Source organism: Eleutherodactylus coqui, chromosome 1, assembly GCF_035609145.1.
Source record: "Eleutherodactylus coqui strain aEleCoq1 chromosome 1, aEleCoq1.hap1, whole genome shotgun sequence".
Taxonomy (NCBI): Eukaryota; Metazoa; Chordata; class Amphibia; order Anura; family Eleutherodactylidae; genus Eleutherodactylus; species Eleutherodactylus coqui.
This window is the reverse complement of record NC_089837.1, coordinates 177,289,675-177,302,774: the sequence shown is the minus strand read 5'-3', so window position 1 is coordinate 177,302,774 and position 13,100 is coordinate 177,289,675. Positions and strand designations below refer to the sequence as shown.

The following is a 13,100-nucleotide window of genomic DNA, read 5'->3' as shown; positions in this document are numbered from 1 at the left end:
ACTGAACTTAGAATGGATCAGTCATCAGGCTATGTTGCCCTTTGTCAGGGCAGCATTATATCAGACAGATTTACCCTCCTATTAGCCCAAATGACACAACAATTTTTGTGCTGTGTGGCTACTAGGAACTAGCAAAGGGGAGTCCGCTGTATTCATTAGGGGAGTGCATCCTATTTTTCCTCTCTTCCCTGCCCCTGTCTTCAGTACTCACCCCAAAAATGGTGGAAGTAGGTGAGGAAAGATGTGTTCCTCTCATAAATACAGTGAACTCATACCAGTCACTCCATTGTGATCTTTGATAGCTCCTAATAGCCAAATGGCTTAATATTTGTGTGCATTTTGCGCTAATAGAAGATAGGACCTATTTCCATATTGTGTCACCTTTAGTTTGATGACAGATCCACTTGCTAGTTATATTGGGAAACCCTTATTTAATTGCTCAGAGTAAGGATAACACTATGTGCTGCATGTGGATGAGACATCTGCTAATATTATATGTATTAATTCTAAGCATGCAAAATAACAGTATAAAAGAGTCCATTACGAAAGATATGTAGTGTTATTCAGGGCTTTCAGGAATTCTAAAAAGTGGCTTGTGTAACAACATTCTTTATATTATTCTGCGGATGCATTATTTTAATTGTAGAATGTTTGGGATCAGTTTTACACAGAAGTTGAATATTGAAAACTGTAATTTGCTTTTTTTTTTTTTTCAAGTAAACAAGCAGGAAAATTAGGATCATGAAGTGTTAAACTGGCCTGATTTTAGTAATACTATCAAAGTAATTCAGACTTAAAATATTTATATTAGTCTCTAGAGTGCAGCTAGCAAATTAAAATGTTAAAGAATTCGTAAGAAATCAGACGCTATACAATAAAATCCTCTAATTCATGCTAGTTGCAATCTTCAGTAATCCAGAGGCAGACTTCCTTATTGGCTTTGACCAAACAGCCCATGAATATTTGTTACAAGACTCTGATCTGACATATTAAAGTACCAAGAAGTGCTTAAGAAGCCTATATGAGAAATAAAGAAAAATGTGAAAGGAATGTACGTGGAGAAAAAGGGAAGAAACAAAGAAATATAGAAAGAAGGGATTACATATCTCAAAGGAAACATACATATACAAAACAAAATAAAGGTATTCAAAAGCAGCCTACTGCAAAGTAGTAGTAGCAATAAGATATGCTGCTGGGACATGAATTATTTTCTAAGTCAGACAAATTTAGCCTATATGGATGTGCCACAATTCCTATTTAGTTAACTGATTTAATTTGAAATAATGAAGGTCAGAGGATTCTCCTATTGGTGTTATCTTATACTATCTGAACATGTGTGTTCATTTCTTATTTAACCCTTAAATTCAAGTGTTTATATTGAATAAAGACTCTAATTTACAAAAGCATACATACTATAGCTTCTGCTTATGCAGCTGCTATGGGGCCCTTAGAGAGAATTGTCTCAGTCCTGGTTGTTCCCATCCCTCTCGAGAGCAGCAGTTTTGTTCAAAAACAAAGGGGTTGGAAATTGGCCCAGTGCTATGATCAAGGCAAGATAGAGAAATAAACAGTAGGCCCATCTGTCTTGAGTGGCAAAATCAAGTACAATAATGGAAGACTCGATATTCACTATAAGGTCCCCTTCCTTTCATGTACACCACTGCAAGTTTAGCCTTTTAGTTAGTAAAATGCATACGTTTAAAATATTTTATAGCAAAAGAAACATATAAAGTAACAAAAGTCTTCAAAAGATATATATTTCTCTATGTCCCTTGATTTTAGGCCAGGAAGAATGGTCTTCAACGCGATCCAGTTTAAAGGCACCATTACAAAGAACAACTAGAGGAGGTTACAGAGAACATCCGTATGGTAGATACTGAAGGTCGTCAGCAATTGTGAACCTCCTTTTAGAGACAATTAATTGCCTTATGGCTCTGCATAAAACAGCAACATGACAAGTAATAGTCCATTTTTATCTTGGGGATTACTGCTTGTGGTTTCCGTATGTACTTCTGTATTTGCGATAACGTGGTGTAGCATTGGCTTTAATATTTTTTTAAACATGGACTGAAAAAATGCAGGATCATTTTGTCTGAAACCATGAAACAGGAAACGTTCTGTTGGTTGTTGTTCATTGTAGTGTATTAACTTTTTAAAAGCATGAACGTGTGACAGCATTGGTAAAGTCTAGACGAAACATAACATGCCAGGCCAGGAATTTCATTTGTGTAGGGATGCTAAATTATTGGAATCTGATTTTTGAACATAACATAATTAAAGTATAGAGAGGATGTTTTAAACTGGCTTTTTTTAATACGTGTAAGAAACAAAATGTTCAGTATTAAGTTTGTAAATTTAATTTAAAATGCTGTTTTAATGGGGTTGAAAACTAATCAGCTACTGTAATGTATGTAGCTAACTGAATCTGTCAGTGTTTTAATTTGTATTTGTTTAAAACAGTAACATAAAGATCAATGTGTAATCTTCTCTAAATAGGAAATCATAATTTGTCAAATATGTCTGCTAGAATTTGTCAATAAAGCTGACATTTTGTAAGAAACTAAACTTGCAATCACTTGCTTTCGACTGTAGCCTTAAATGCCTAATGTATTTCCTTTTCTAGGGATGCCTAAAATGTTCTCCGTAAAAATTGCAAAATGATCCCAAGTTTGTTTTAAGTATCTGGTGTAATATTTTAAAAGTTTTAATAACTCTTGCTTGTTAAATAATTTAAAAGTTAACCTACTAAACTGTTATTTCATACGCGGTTAGAAAACACTAATGTACAAGATGTAAATGGCTTCTAAACGACTCTCTAAGCTTCATCTTACTAAACAAAAATTCTGACTTGTTTGCACCACTAGCATGTCTCTCGTGAGAATGTAATGGAGTTAAATGAGGTAAGATTACTACTTACCACCATTAGACTGTCCTAATGCCAAGATCTTCCAACTCTGAATCACCCTAAACATTAAATATCTTATTTAACTTGTAATCATTGTCTAGATTTTGGTTGTCACTCCTAGGAGTGTGTTGACTGCATCATCTTAATAACTATTTATCTTTACTACCAATAATCATCAGTGTCACTGCCCAGATGTTGCTATCTTACTTCAACTTCAAAAACTTTATTTGTAATTTCCAGTGCTAAATATCACGAACCTTGAAAGCAGTTTAATGGGCTGATATTTCTTTTGAGACTATCAGACTTGATGGCTGATGATTATTAAGGAAAAGTGTCGCAGGATTCAAAGGATGACTAAACCATAAACAGGTAACACTAATAGTAACTCTGTAATTTTCAGTATGCGAGTAAATGTTAAATATTCTCAACTATTAAGCTACTTATAGTTAAAAAAGTAAACCTACGAGATCATAACAACTAGGAATTTAGGCTCTTAAACAAATAATTAAGATTAACTAGTGACATCAAAATTTTAAATCTCAATTAACTAAACAGAAATAAAATTAACCATAACAGTAATGCAACTCTTGCTAACATCAGCTATTTAACTTAATATATTGTGGAAATGAAAACCATGAAACAGGGCCACCAAAATGATTTCTATTCCAGATATTTCTTTTTGTTGAATCTTAAGTGCTGGCGTTTTGTCACTGTGATTGGTTTACTTTTTTGATGAGAATAAAATCTAAGCTTTCATATTACATAAATGTTGAATAGTACAGAGCAGCTGGAGTTGCATGCTAATACTTTACACTTTAGAAGTTAAGCTGTTCTTGTTATAGTTTAATGTTAAAATTGAGCTGAAACAATAATGTCATGTGTAGTAAATTGCTATAATTCCATTTCAGATATTCTTCTTATTCAAGAGCTGAGGATATAAAGTAGAGGGAAAACTTTCCATAAAGGTAAGTATTATAGAAGAAGAAAACTGCATTACATTGTATCAAGAAAAGAATGTGCTTCGTAGGTTGGACTGCAAATAAGGCAAATCATTTTCAAGTATGAACAAGTGCCAGCGCACTTAACTGTTCCTATTGTGCTGAAGACACCACGCTTTTTGGCACTTTATCAATAGCTTTCTGAAGGAGCTGTAGCTATCTCCCTTCTTGGTTGATCTTCGAAGGATCATGTGCAGACACACTGATAGAGGCTTCCAATGGTGGAAAGAGGTTTTGGTTCAGATGCAGCATAAAAATAAAAATATCAGAATAACTTATCTTTAGAAGAGGATTGCCCTTATTTGTGTCATATTGACAACATGTTTTATACTTAGGCTGAGTTCTTCTTTCGGGTAAAACACAATCATGATTGGGAGTCATGTACCAATCGAGCATGTTTGCTTGACTAACCTCCAAAGAAGTGAATGGAGACAACAAAGAGTTCAAGGTGGTGACTTGAGCTGAAACTTTCCACAGATTTCAATCTGATTGAGTATCTGTGAGATATGGTGGAAGAACCAAAGTCTGACCCATGGAGGCTTTACCTTGCAAATGACAAAACTTAAAGTATCTGCAAAAATATTCCAAATCACTAAATATGTGCACAAACAGGTATAAATCAGCTCATAAACAGTAGAGCCACTAATGTATTGTCCAAAACACAATCAAGAGTGCAAAACCTAATATCTGGTGTCAATGTCTTTAAAGATATTAGTGTAACCAAGTGCCTAAATTAGCTTGCATAGAGGCACAAAAATGTACTGAGTAGGTAGATGAAGCAAAATAGCCACAGCTATTAACAAAGATATACAATGTGTGCTGCACTTGATGTATATTGATATATATTGTAGCAACAATATAGTTTAATATATCAGTGCTGTCCGGTAGCTGGATAATTAACAGAGATAATTGTCACAAAGCTATTAAGGAGCTGTAGTATGCATAGTACTTACATAAGCATTAGGTATCTCACCAGTACAGGTATGTGTAGGCACGAGCACCATGCAGGATATACTGCTCCTGCATGCAATACTGTCCACCATCAAATATGTGTCCCCACGCAAAGGCACATAGAAAGGAGGACCAGCCAAAGGACTCCTTGAGTAGAAGTCAACACGGGTGTAGAGTGCCGATACCACAAGACACTTTCAGATGACTTATGGAGTCATACCTGTTTTGGTGAATTGAGGGGGATTATTAGGAAGGTGATATGGCTGATTGGTGCATATATATAGCATACAGAGTACAGTTTCTTTAATACAGCCTTATCTAGACTAAATATGAACCTGGATTATCATAGAACAATCATTATAACCTATTTTTAAGGTTAGAGATCCCCCAAAAAGATAACCTAAAATAAAATGGCAACATGGAAGATGTTTTTTGTTCTGTTTTGTTTTAATTGGAGGAGTCATTAGTTACCCTTGCTTAGATTTTGCTGCTTTTGGACCTTTGAGATACTCAATTATCTTGAAAATCTGTGCTACAAATATGTCAGACTACCAGAGTTTCTCCAGTATAAAATACTGCAATGTTACTTTTTCTATATTTTCACTTTACATATTGTAAATATTTTTTTTTCTAATTATAGATATGCAATCTATAGTACACATGAGCAATGTCAGTGCAACGCTTGAGCCCTTTCCCTGTGATAGGGCTGTAGCACTGCATTGACATGAGTAAATATGTAAACTTTGGACCTTAGATCAACTTCGCATTTGCAACTACTCTCCTACAATTGTCTTTTGTAGTGCTATTTTCCTTCAGATAAATAGATTTTACAATAGTTTGTTGTTTTAATATATAGAGACATGGCAGAAGTTCTTATTGCTAGGGTTATAGGCTCTGGGACCTTCACTGAATGCTAGACCAAAGAGACAATGTCTCTCCTGCATCAAACCAATAGAGACTAACAGGAGCCAAAGGGTAAAAGAGAGCCACAGCTCCTATTAATTTTTCTTTTTTTTCTAGCAATCTATGTTAGATTTTGGTGAAGAGATCCCAACTGATAATATCTCAATGATATATCGTAGAATTTTGTACAGAAATGTACATTTTTAGATTTAACCCTTTCCAATTGAATTTGTATCCTGATTTTCCTAGTGGGCTTACTCTTTTTCTGCCGTTATACAACGGCACTATATGCTGGCTAAAGCCAGTACTGTATGAGGTGACACGTTGGATAGGCTCCGACAGCAGAGAGGCTGGCAATATAAAGTAAGAGAACCCCGACGGACGTCTTCCAATATTGGAGCTGTACAGCCCTAAATCATAATGTCTTTAGACGTCAGACAGTGGATTGGAAAGGGTTAAAGCTAATTGGTTACTTTAGAAAGTTTTTTTATTGTGCCAGTTGGACCTTTTTTAATTGGCTCAAAAAAGCAAATGAATCATCTTTACTTGCATAGTATATGGAGAATTAGCATTCCAAAGATAGCCAAGCTAAACAGTTTCGTCAAAAAAATGTATGTCCAACTATTTTTGCTTAGGGAAATAAGTGTTTCAGATTACAGCACAGATAAATACACATAACCTCTGTTTTGAGAGAAGGAAAACTAGATCTAACTAGAAAATTAAGCTGCAGTAGGTCTCGGCTGTCTGTGACATTGTATACTAAATGCGGCTTCAAGTTGCAATGGCAAGGAAAACTCTGTATTATATAATCTGCAAATATTATAAGTTCAAGGAGTGCTATATATAATATACAAATGGATATGTATGTATGAACTATAGTTTTAGGTTATAATTGCTCTACATATTGTATCTTGTATGAAATATTTCTATAACATACCTTAATTTGCTGAATGTTTTTGTTTTTATACATTTTATTATTCTTTAGAAGAAACTGCAGAAGGAGTCCTGAAAAGTTTTCAGAAAGGAATTAGAAAAGCTGAAAGTCATCTTAACTATTCTGTTCTGATATCAGGGTTTTGGTAAGGTATTTAAACAAGTATCATAATTTTAAATAAAGTATTTGGTGGTAGCACAGCAATTTCACACTTTTTTAGATGATTTGTATATCTATATATACAGATATATTTCAATATTTTAAAGCATACCTGTAATTTCAGATGACCTTTCAGAATGAGCTGTTGTGTGTGTCCATAAAGAATAACACTATTTCTTGCAATTATATGACTTGTTTCCTGCATTTTTAGCAGTTTTCCTTATGCAAGTTTCATCTGTAATTCTACGTTTTCCCTGAGCTGTGGGGAAAAACTAGTGAAAGACTAGCTGCTATGAGGTCTCTCATACACTGCACAGAGAAAGTAGTGGATATTACAGAGAGGTACTGAGCAGTGTAGATGTGATTCCAATACCTGCAAATCAGTAAAATATTATTAGCTTCAGCAGCATGTCTGTTCAGCTTTCTATGCTTCTCTCTCATCCAGCTTTGCTCTCCCTCCCTTCTCCTCTCTCTGTAGTCTTCTATGGGCAGCATGTACTCTGATCTCTTGTAAACTGATAGTTTGTCTTGTCTCTCAGTCTATATTCAGAGTGAGTGAATATCTTAAGTGGGTAGGGCAAAGGGGCCTGATAAGTCGGGAAAGAGGCATTTTTCTCTGATACAATATATTACAAGGTTTATTATATAAACCTGCACTATTGATTTGTGCAGAGTTTGTTCACCATTTAAAGGAATTTTCAACCTGACCAAACAATAGTCCATATATTAGTAATTCAGAATTTAGAGCAGTTGCAAAAGTTTGATTATTCTTTGTTTGTTTTACCTAGGAAGGAATCACATGTGCAATTTTTGTGGCAATTGTTGACTAAGGTTTTTTGAGTCAAAAGCAGGTGTGAATCTCATAGGATTATCAGTCTATCTAAGGGCTCAGTCATACGGGCGCATCGGCACCCGTTCACCCGTGTGACTGAGCCCTTCCTGCAGGAAAAAGACGGGAGTACCTCAAGACGGACGTCTCTCTGCAGCGCTGAAGAAAGAACACATGACTGGCAATGAAGCCGGTCACATGTTCTTTCTCCTGGCGCTGCAGAGAGACATCCGTCTTGAGGTATGGCCGTCTTCCTCCTGCAGTAACACGGGCGCCGATGCGCCCATGTGACTGAGTCCTTAGCGTGTAAGAGCTAAGTTGCAACGGAAGTTTGATAAATAATCATTAATTTAATTTCTAGTTGCCTGAGTGTTCTAAGTTCCTATCTTGATCCCTCTTGCATTTCCTTAATGCTTTTATCCAAGACCATAGAGAGATGTAAGATAGAGCACCTCCATCCAAAGACATACTGTATATACCTAATCAGCTTTAGATCAAATGTTATAGTATAATGATGGGAGCAATGGTCTATTGTAATTAAAAGCTTTACATAAACTGCATAAAATAAAGTACATTTCATATAAAATGCACATCATATCAAATAATTAAAGGGATTGCTCACTTTCTACAGCTTTTTTACAGTTTTTATTTATTTGGTTATAGAAAAGGAAATGATTCAATTTTTCAATATCCATGTATGCAAAATTCTGCTCACATCTCTTTCTTATAGCAGTGCAGTGGCCCCTATCTGCACAGAAGAATGGTATAGTCCGTGGACTTGATAGTCCATTGTAATGTATAACTATATATCAGTTGTATCACTATATATAGTCATTTATCTAAAACTAAATAAATGAAAACTGAAAAAGGAGTAGAAAGCAGACAACCCCTTTAACTCTCAATTAAAACATCAAATATAATATACTTTGGCTTGCTCCCCGTGTGACTGATGCCCTAAATGCTGATGTATCGATATATGTAGGAACTTTTTGAGTAGAAATCTAATTTTTTGTTATTATATGTTCACTTTGGAACTCCTAAATTTGATAAAAACTTTACAAATTATATAATTCATATAAACAGAAGCACTACCTGTACCATGGAGGCTTGACATGTATGAGGTCTGGTAGTATTTGTTTTGTTTTTCAGAATGTGAATAAGGTTTGTATGGGATTCAAGGGAAAGAATATCTTTGAAAATTCATTTCAGATTTTTTTTTATATTCCACATTATATCTGGAATATTTAATCTAGTCAGTTTATATGTGCCATGGAAAGCATTGTCAAACCATAATGACCTAGTCAAAAGCTAAAGCAAATAAAATTGACCTCTATTCCAGCCCCTTCTTGCAGGGAACTCCAGTTTTCCAAATCACTAGAGAAGTTGATCTCTTCTATACAGACAATGCATCAGTGAGTCAGAGTTCATCAGTTAAGTCCTATGTCCACATCCTGCCCTATGCATAACCGAATGTGCCCTCCACAGTGGAATATAGATGAGTGTTTTGCGGTCAAATGTGGAACTAAAATTGAGACTTTTGTCTGGATAATTGCTTCTTAGTGAAAAGTTTTGTAATGTAAGAATAGAATGACATATGCAGAACTTCCTACCTCAATTCCATTTCTTCCTCTCACTGTCTTGTAATTCAGCCATCAGTGACAATGAATGTTGAGTGTACATTAACATACACTAAAGTATTATTGTAGTGTATTGTGTGATGAATCACATAAACGTCTGCTAAGAAATGCAACAAAACTGGACAAATAAATCAAAAGAAATATCTGACTGTTTCTACAATCCTTTCCTTCAGGTAACACCGTTGACTTATTAGGTATGACTATGCTATTCGGAAATACAAGGACTCATTGACAGAGTCTGCCTGCAGTCTGCATTACCATTACACAGCTTCTGTCGCCTGCAGACAACCTTGTATGAGAAGAACTTCACCTTTGCTTTATATATTTCAATTTGTAAACCTCTCCCAACACAAACTGCTTGCAGATGTTTACATCTATCTATCCATGTTATTGCCATTTCTGTCTGAAGTTATGTGTGCTTCTAATACTCAATTATTTTCAGAAATCACAGTCTTGGCCATTTCTCGTAGTTGCATTTAATGGTAAAATAAGTTTAGTATGAAGTACTGAAATGCAAGGATTACAATTTCAACACTAAATCTATTGCATGTTTCTGTTAGCTTTTGTTTAGTTTTTTTCATTAAGTTAGCATCAAAGTTATGGCTTTCAATATATTATGTTTTAAAAATATCCCAATGTTTTTCTTACATTTCTCAAAAATGCTGCCTTTCAAGGAACTAACAAAAATAGCCATTTGCAGGGGTGAAGCTATGAGCACTTTCTCTAGAAAAAAGATAGTTGCTCTGATTTTTAGGCCCAAGAGCAGATACACAGATAAAGTTAAAAACCAATACTTTCCATCAGTGGATCCCCTTCCATTCTGGACCTGGTAGCAGTCCTGTCTGCCACTACAATAGTTACACCACTAATGTAAAGGCCCATTTACATGGAACGATGGTCACTCAAAATTCGCTCAAACAACAGCTTGAGTGACAGTTTTGAGCGATCATCTTTGCATAACTCTAACTAGCTAATTAGCTACTAAAGAAATAATGCAGGCGGATACTGCTATGTTAGCTCCGAGAACAATGCAGCTGTTTTGTATATGCAAACAGCTGCTTTGTTCTCTGCGCTTTCAGCTGGTGTCCTGCTGAGAACTGCCAGCGGGATTCCAGTTGAAAGAATGCTATCAGCACCGCCCCCGGTGAGATATTAGCATGCGGTGCTTATAAGGCTCATCGATAATTTCTAGCTGGCTAAAAATGAGCGATGAACGAACAGTGCACAATGGCCGCACGTTTGGACACAATGATTATCACTTAAAAGACAGCTTTTGAGCGAATTTTGAGTGATAATCGTTGTGTCTAAATGGGCTTTAAATATTCTATAGTTTCCTAGTGTCACATCACTGTATATTAATACCATATAACCCTATAAGGACAGTCCAAGAGCTGTTTATGTCCTGACTATACAGACTACAGCCATGTAGCCTGCAGTAGCAAGGCAATATACAGTGCTGAGCAGAAGGCAGCATATTGTGATCTCCCAGAGGGTAGAGAAGACTGATTCTGTCCAGAGCCCAGTGCTCTCATCAGCGCCACCACCAAAGAGGACACATTGAAGCAAAAAGATGAGAATTTTAATTACTATTCTTTTTATCTGACAAAAACTATAAATGACTTTAAACCATTTCTTAACAGCCTTTCAGAACTTTTGGTATGAAAATTATTCATGGGATAGCACCTTTAAATATTCATTGGGTTAGACTTTGAAATTGTATATACTTATTTTTTGTAATACTCATCTACCTCTATATTTTTCCTTTTTGCTCATCCCTAAACCTTTACATAAAATCTATTGTTACTCTTAATTTTACTGAAAAAAGTAACAATACAAGAAATAAGGTTAATGTTAATCTATAGCCATGAGAAAAACTAGGTATACCCTCTTTAAACTCTATGATTTTACATATCAGGACATAATTAACATCTGGTCATTAGAAGGTCTTGAAATTAGTTAAATTCAACCTCAGATGAGCAACAACATATGATATGCTACATCGTGTCATTATTTATTATATTTATTTAAATGATTAATTATAGAAAATTGAGTCCGCCCCATGAGTCAGTAGCATGTAGAACCATCTTTACAAGCAATAACTTGAAGTATTGTTTTTTTGTATGACTATATCAGTCTCTCACATCTTTCTGGAGGAATTTTGGCCGACTCTTTACAACATTGTGTCAGTTCTTTGAGATTTGTGGGCATTCATTTTTTGAACAGCTCTCTTAAGGTCCCACTACAGCATTTCAATTGGGTTGGGGTCTGGACTTTGACTGGGTCATTGCAGCACCTTGATTGTTTTCTTTTTTTCAGCCATTCTAATGTAGATTCTGGTCCTGAGATTCTGGTCCTGTTACATGTTCCAGTTTCGACTAAACTTTAATTTTTGGATGGATGGCCTCAGCTTTGATTGTAGAATACTGTGGTTTACAGAGGAGTTCATAGTAGACTCAATGACTACAAGATGCCCAAGTCTTGTGACTGCAAATAGCCCAAATTATCCGCCCTCCACCATTGTGCTTGAAAGTTGGTATGAAGTGTTTGTGCTGAAATGCTGTGCTTCTTTTTTGTCAAATGTGGTGCTGGGCATTATTGCCAAGCAGCTCCACTTTGGTCTTGTTTCTCCAAAGAACATTGTTTCAGAAGTCTTTTGGTTTGTTCACATGAAGATTTGCAAACTTTAGCTGTGCTCCCATGGTCGTTTTAAAAGGAATACATTTTCTCCCAGCAACCCTTCCAAACAAGCCATATTAGTTCAGTCTTTTTCTAATTTTACTGTCATGTACTTGAACGTATAACATGCTAACTAAGGCCTTTATAGTCTGAGATACAGCTTTTGTTTCTGTTTTTTTTCCAAGTATTGCATGGTCTAGCCTTGGGGTGAATTTGTTGGGATGTCCACTCCTAGGAAGATTGTTAGTTGTCTTCTTGAATGTTTTCCACTTGTAAATATTTTTCTCACTGTAGAATGATGGACTATAAATTGTTTGGAAATGGCCTTATAACTATTCTTAGATTGATGGGCAGCAACAATTGCTTCTCTAAGATAATTGCTGATGTCTGTCCTTTTGGCATTGTGTTAACACACGCCTGAATGTTCCAGACAAGCATACTGTCAAAATTTCTTCTTTTATGGAGGTGGTCACATTTATATGATTAATTATTCAAGGCCATTTGATTAACAGCACCTAGCTGCTACTTACCCACTTAATATCTATTATTTTTTGTTTTCTATGCAGAGAAATTACACAAATGTATACATTCTTAACACATGGTGTGACATATGTTGCCTATTAATATGGTTATTATGTGCATAGTAGTATATGTCAGAAGCTTCCATGCAATGTTCAACTCACACAAAAGGTTCAAAATTGATGTGAACATAGCTTAAGATATGTATCTCCCTTGTCCCTCCATGGCCTTTTGGGGAAGTAGCTGTGCTTTAAAAGTTCCTGGAGACTTTTTTTTCTCTGCCAATTGATTCTCTTTTGTTTCAGCAGCCACAAAGCACACACACCCTGCAAAACTGCCTATTCTGACAATACAGGAAGGAAGTGTGTTCACCCAATATGGTAACTGCCTGAATAAATGATTACAGAGGGAGTATGCCCTAGAGTAATTCAGATTAGGTAGTAGCAAGTAGAAAAAAAGAGCAGATGATTCCTAATAGTAATTTAATGGATATTGGGTATTATGGAGTTTGGAACTCCCTTGTGGAGGGACTTTTTTTATACCAAGTATAGCTAGCCCTTGTTGTGAGGCTTTGAGTGCAACCAACTCG

At 35.6% G+C, this 13,100-nt stretch overlaps 1 protein-coding gene across 2 annotated transcripts in view; it reads left to right on the top strand.

The window, feature by feature from the left end:
- The window catches only part of KHDRBS2 (KH RNA binding domain containing, signal transduction associated 2), a 304,931-nt gene extending 302,544 nt beyond the window's left edge, over positions 1–2,387 (top strand). For both annotated transcript variants that reach the window (XM_066590426.1, XM_066590418.1), the window contains one exon: positions 1,783–2,387. In XM_066590426.1, coding sequence (XP_066446523.1) covers positions 1,783–1,880 — 98 coding nt within the window. In that variant the 3' untranslated portion in view covers positions 1,881–2,387. The remainder of the gene's footprint in view (positions 1–1,782) is intronic.
- Positions 2,388–13,100: the final 10,713 nt, after the last annotated feature.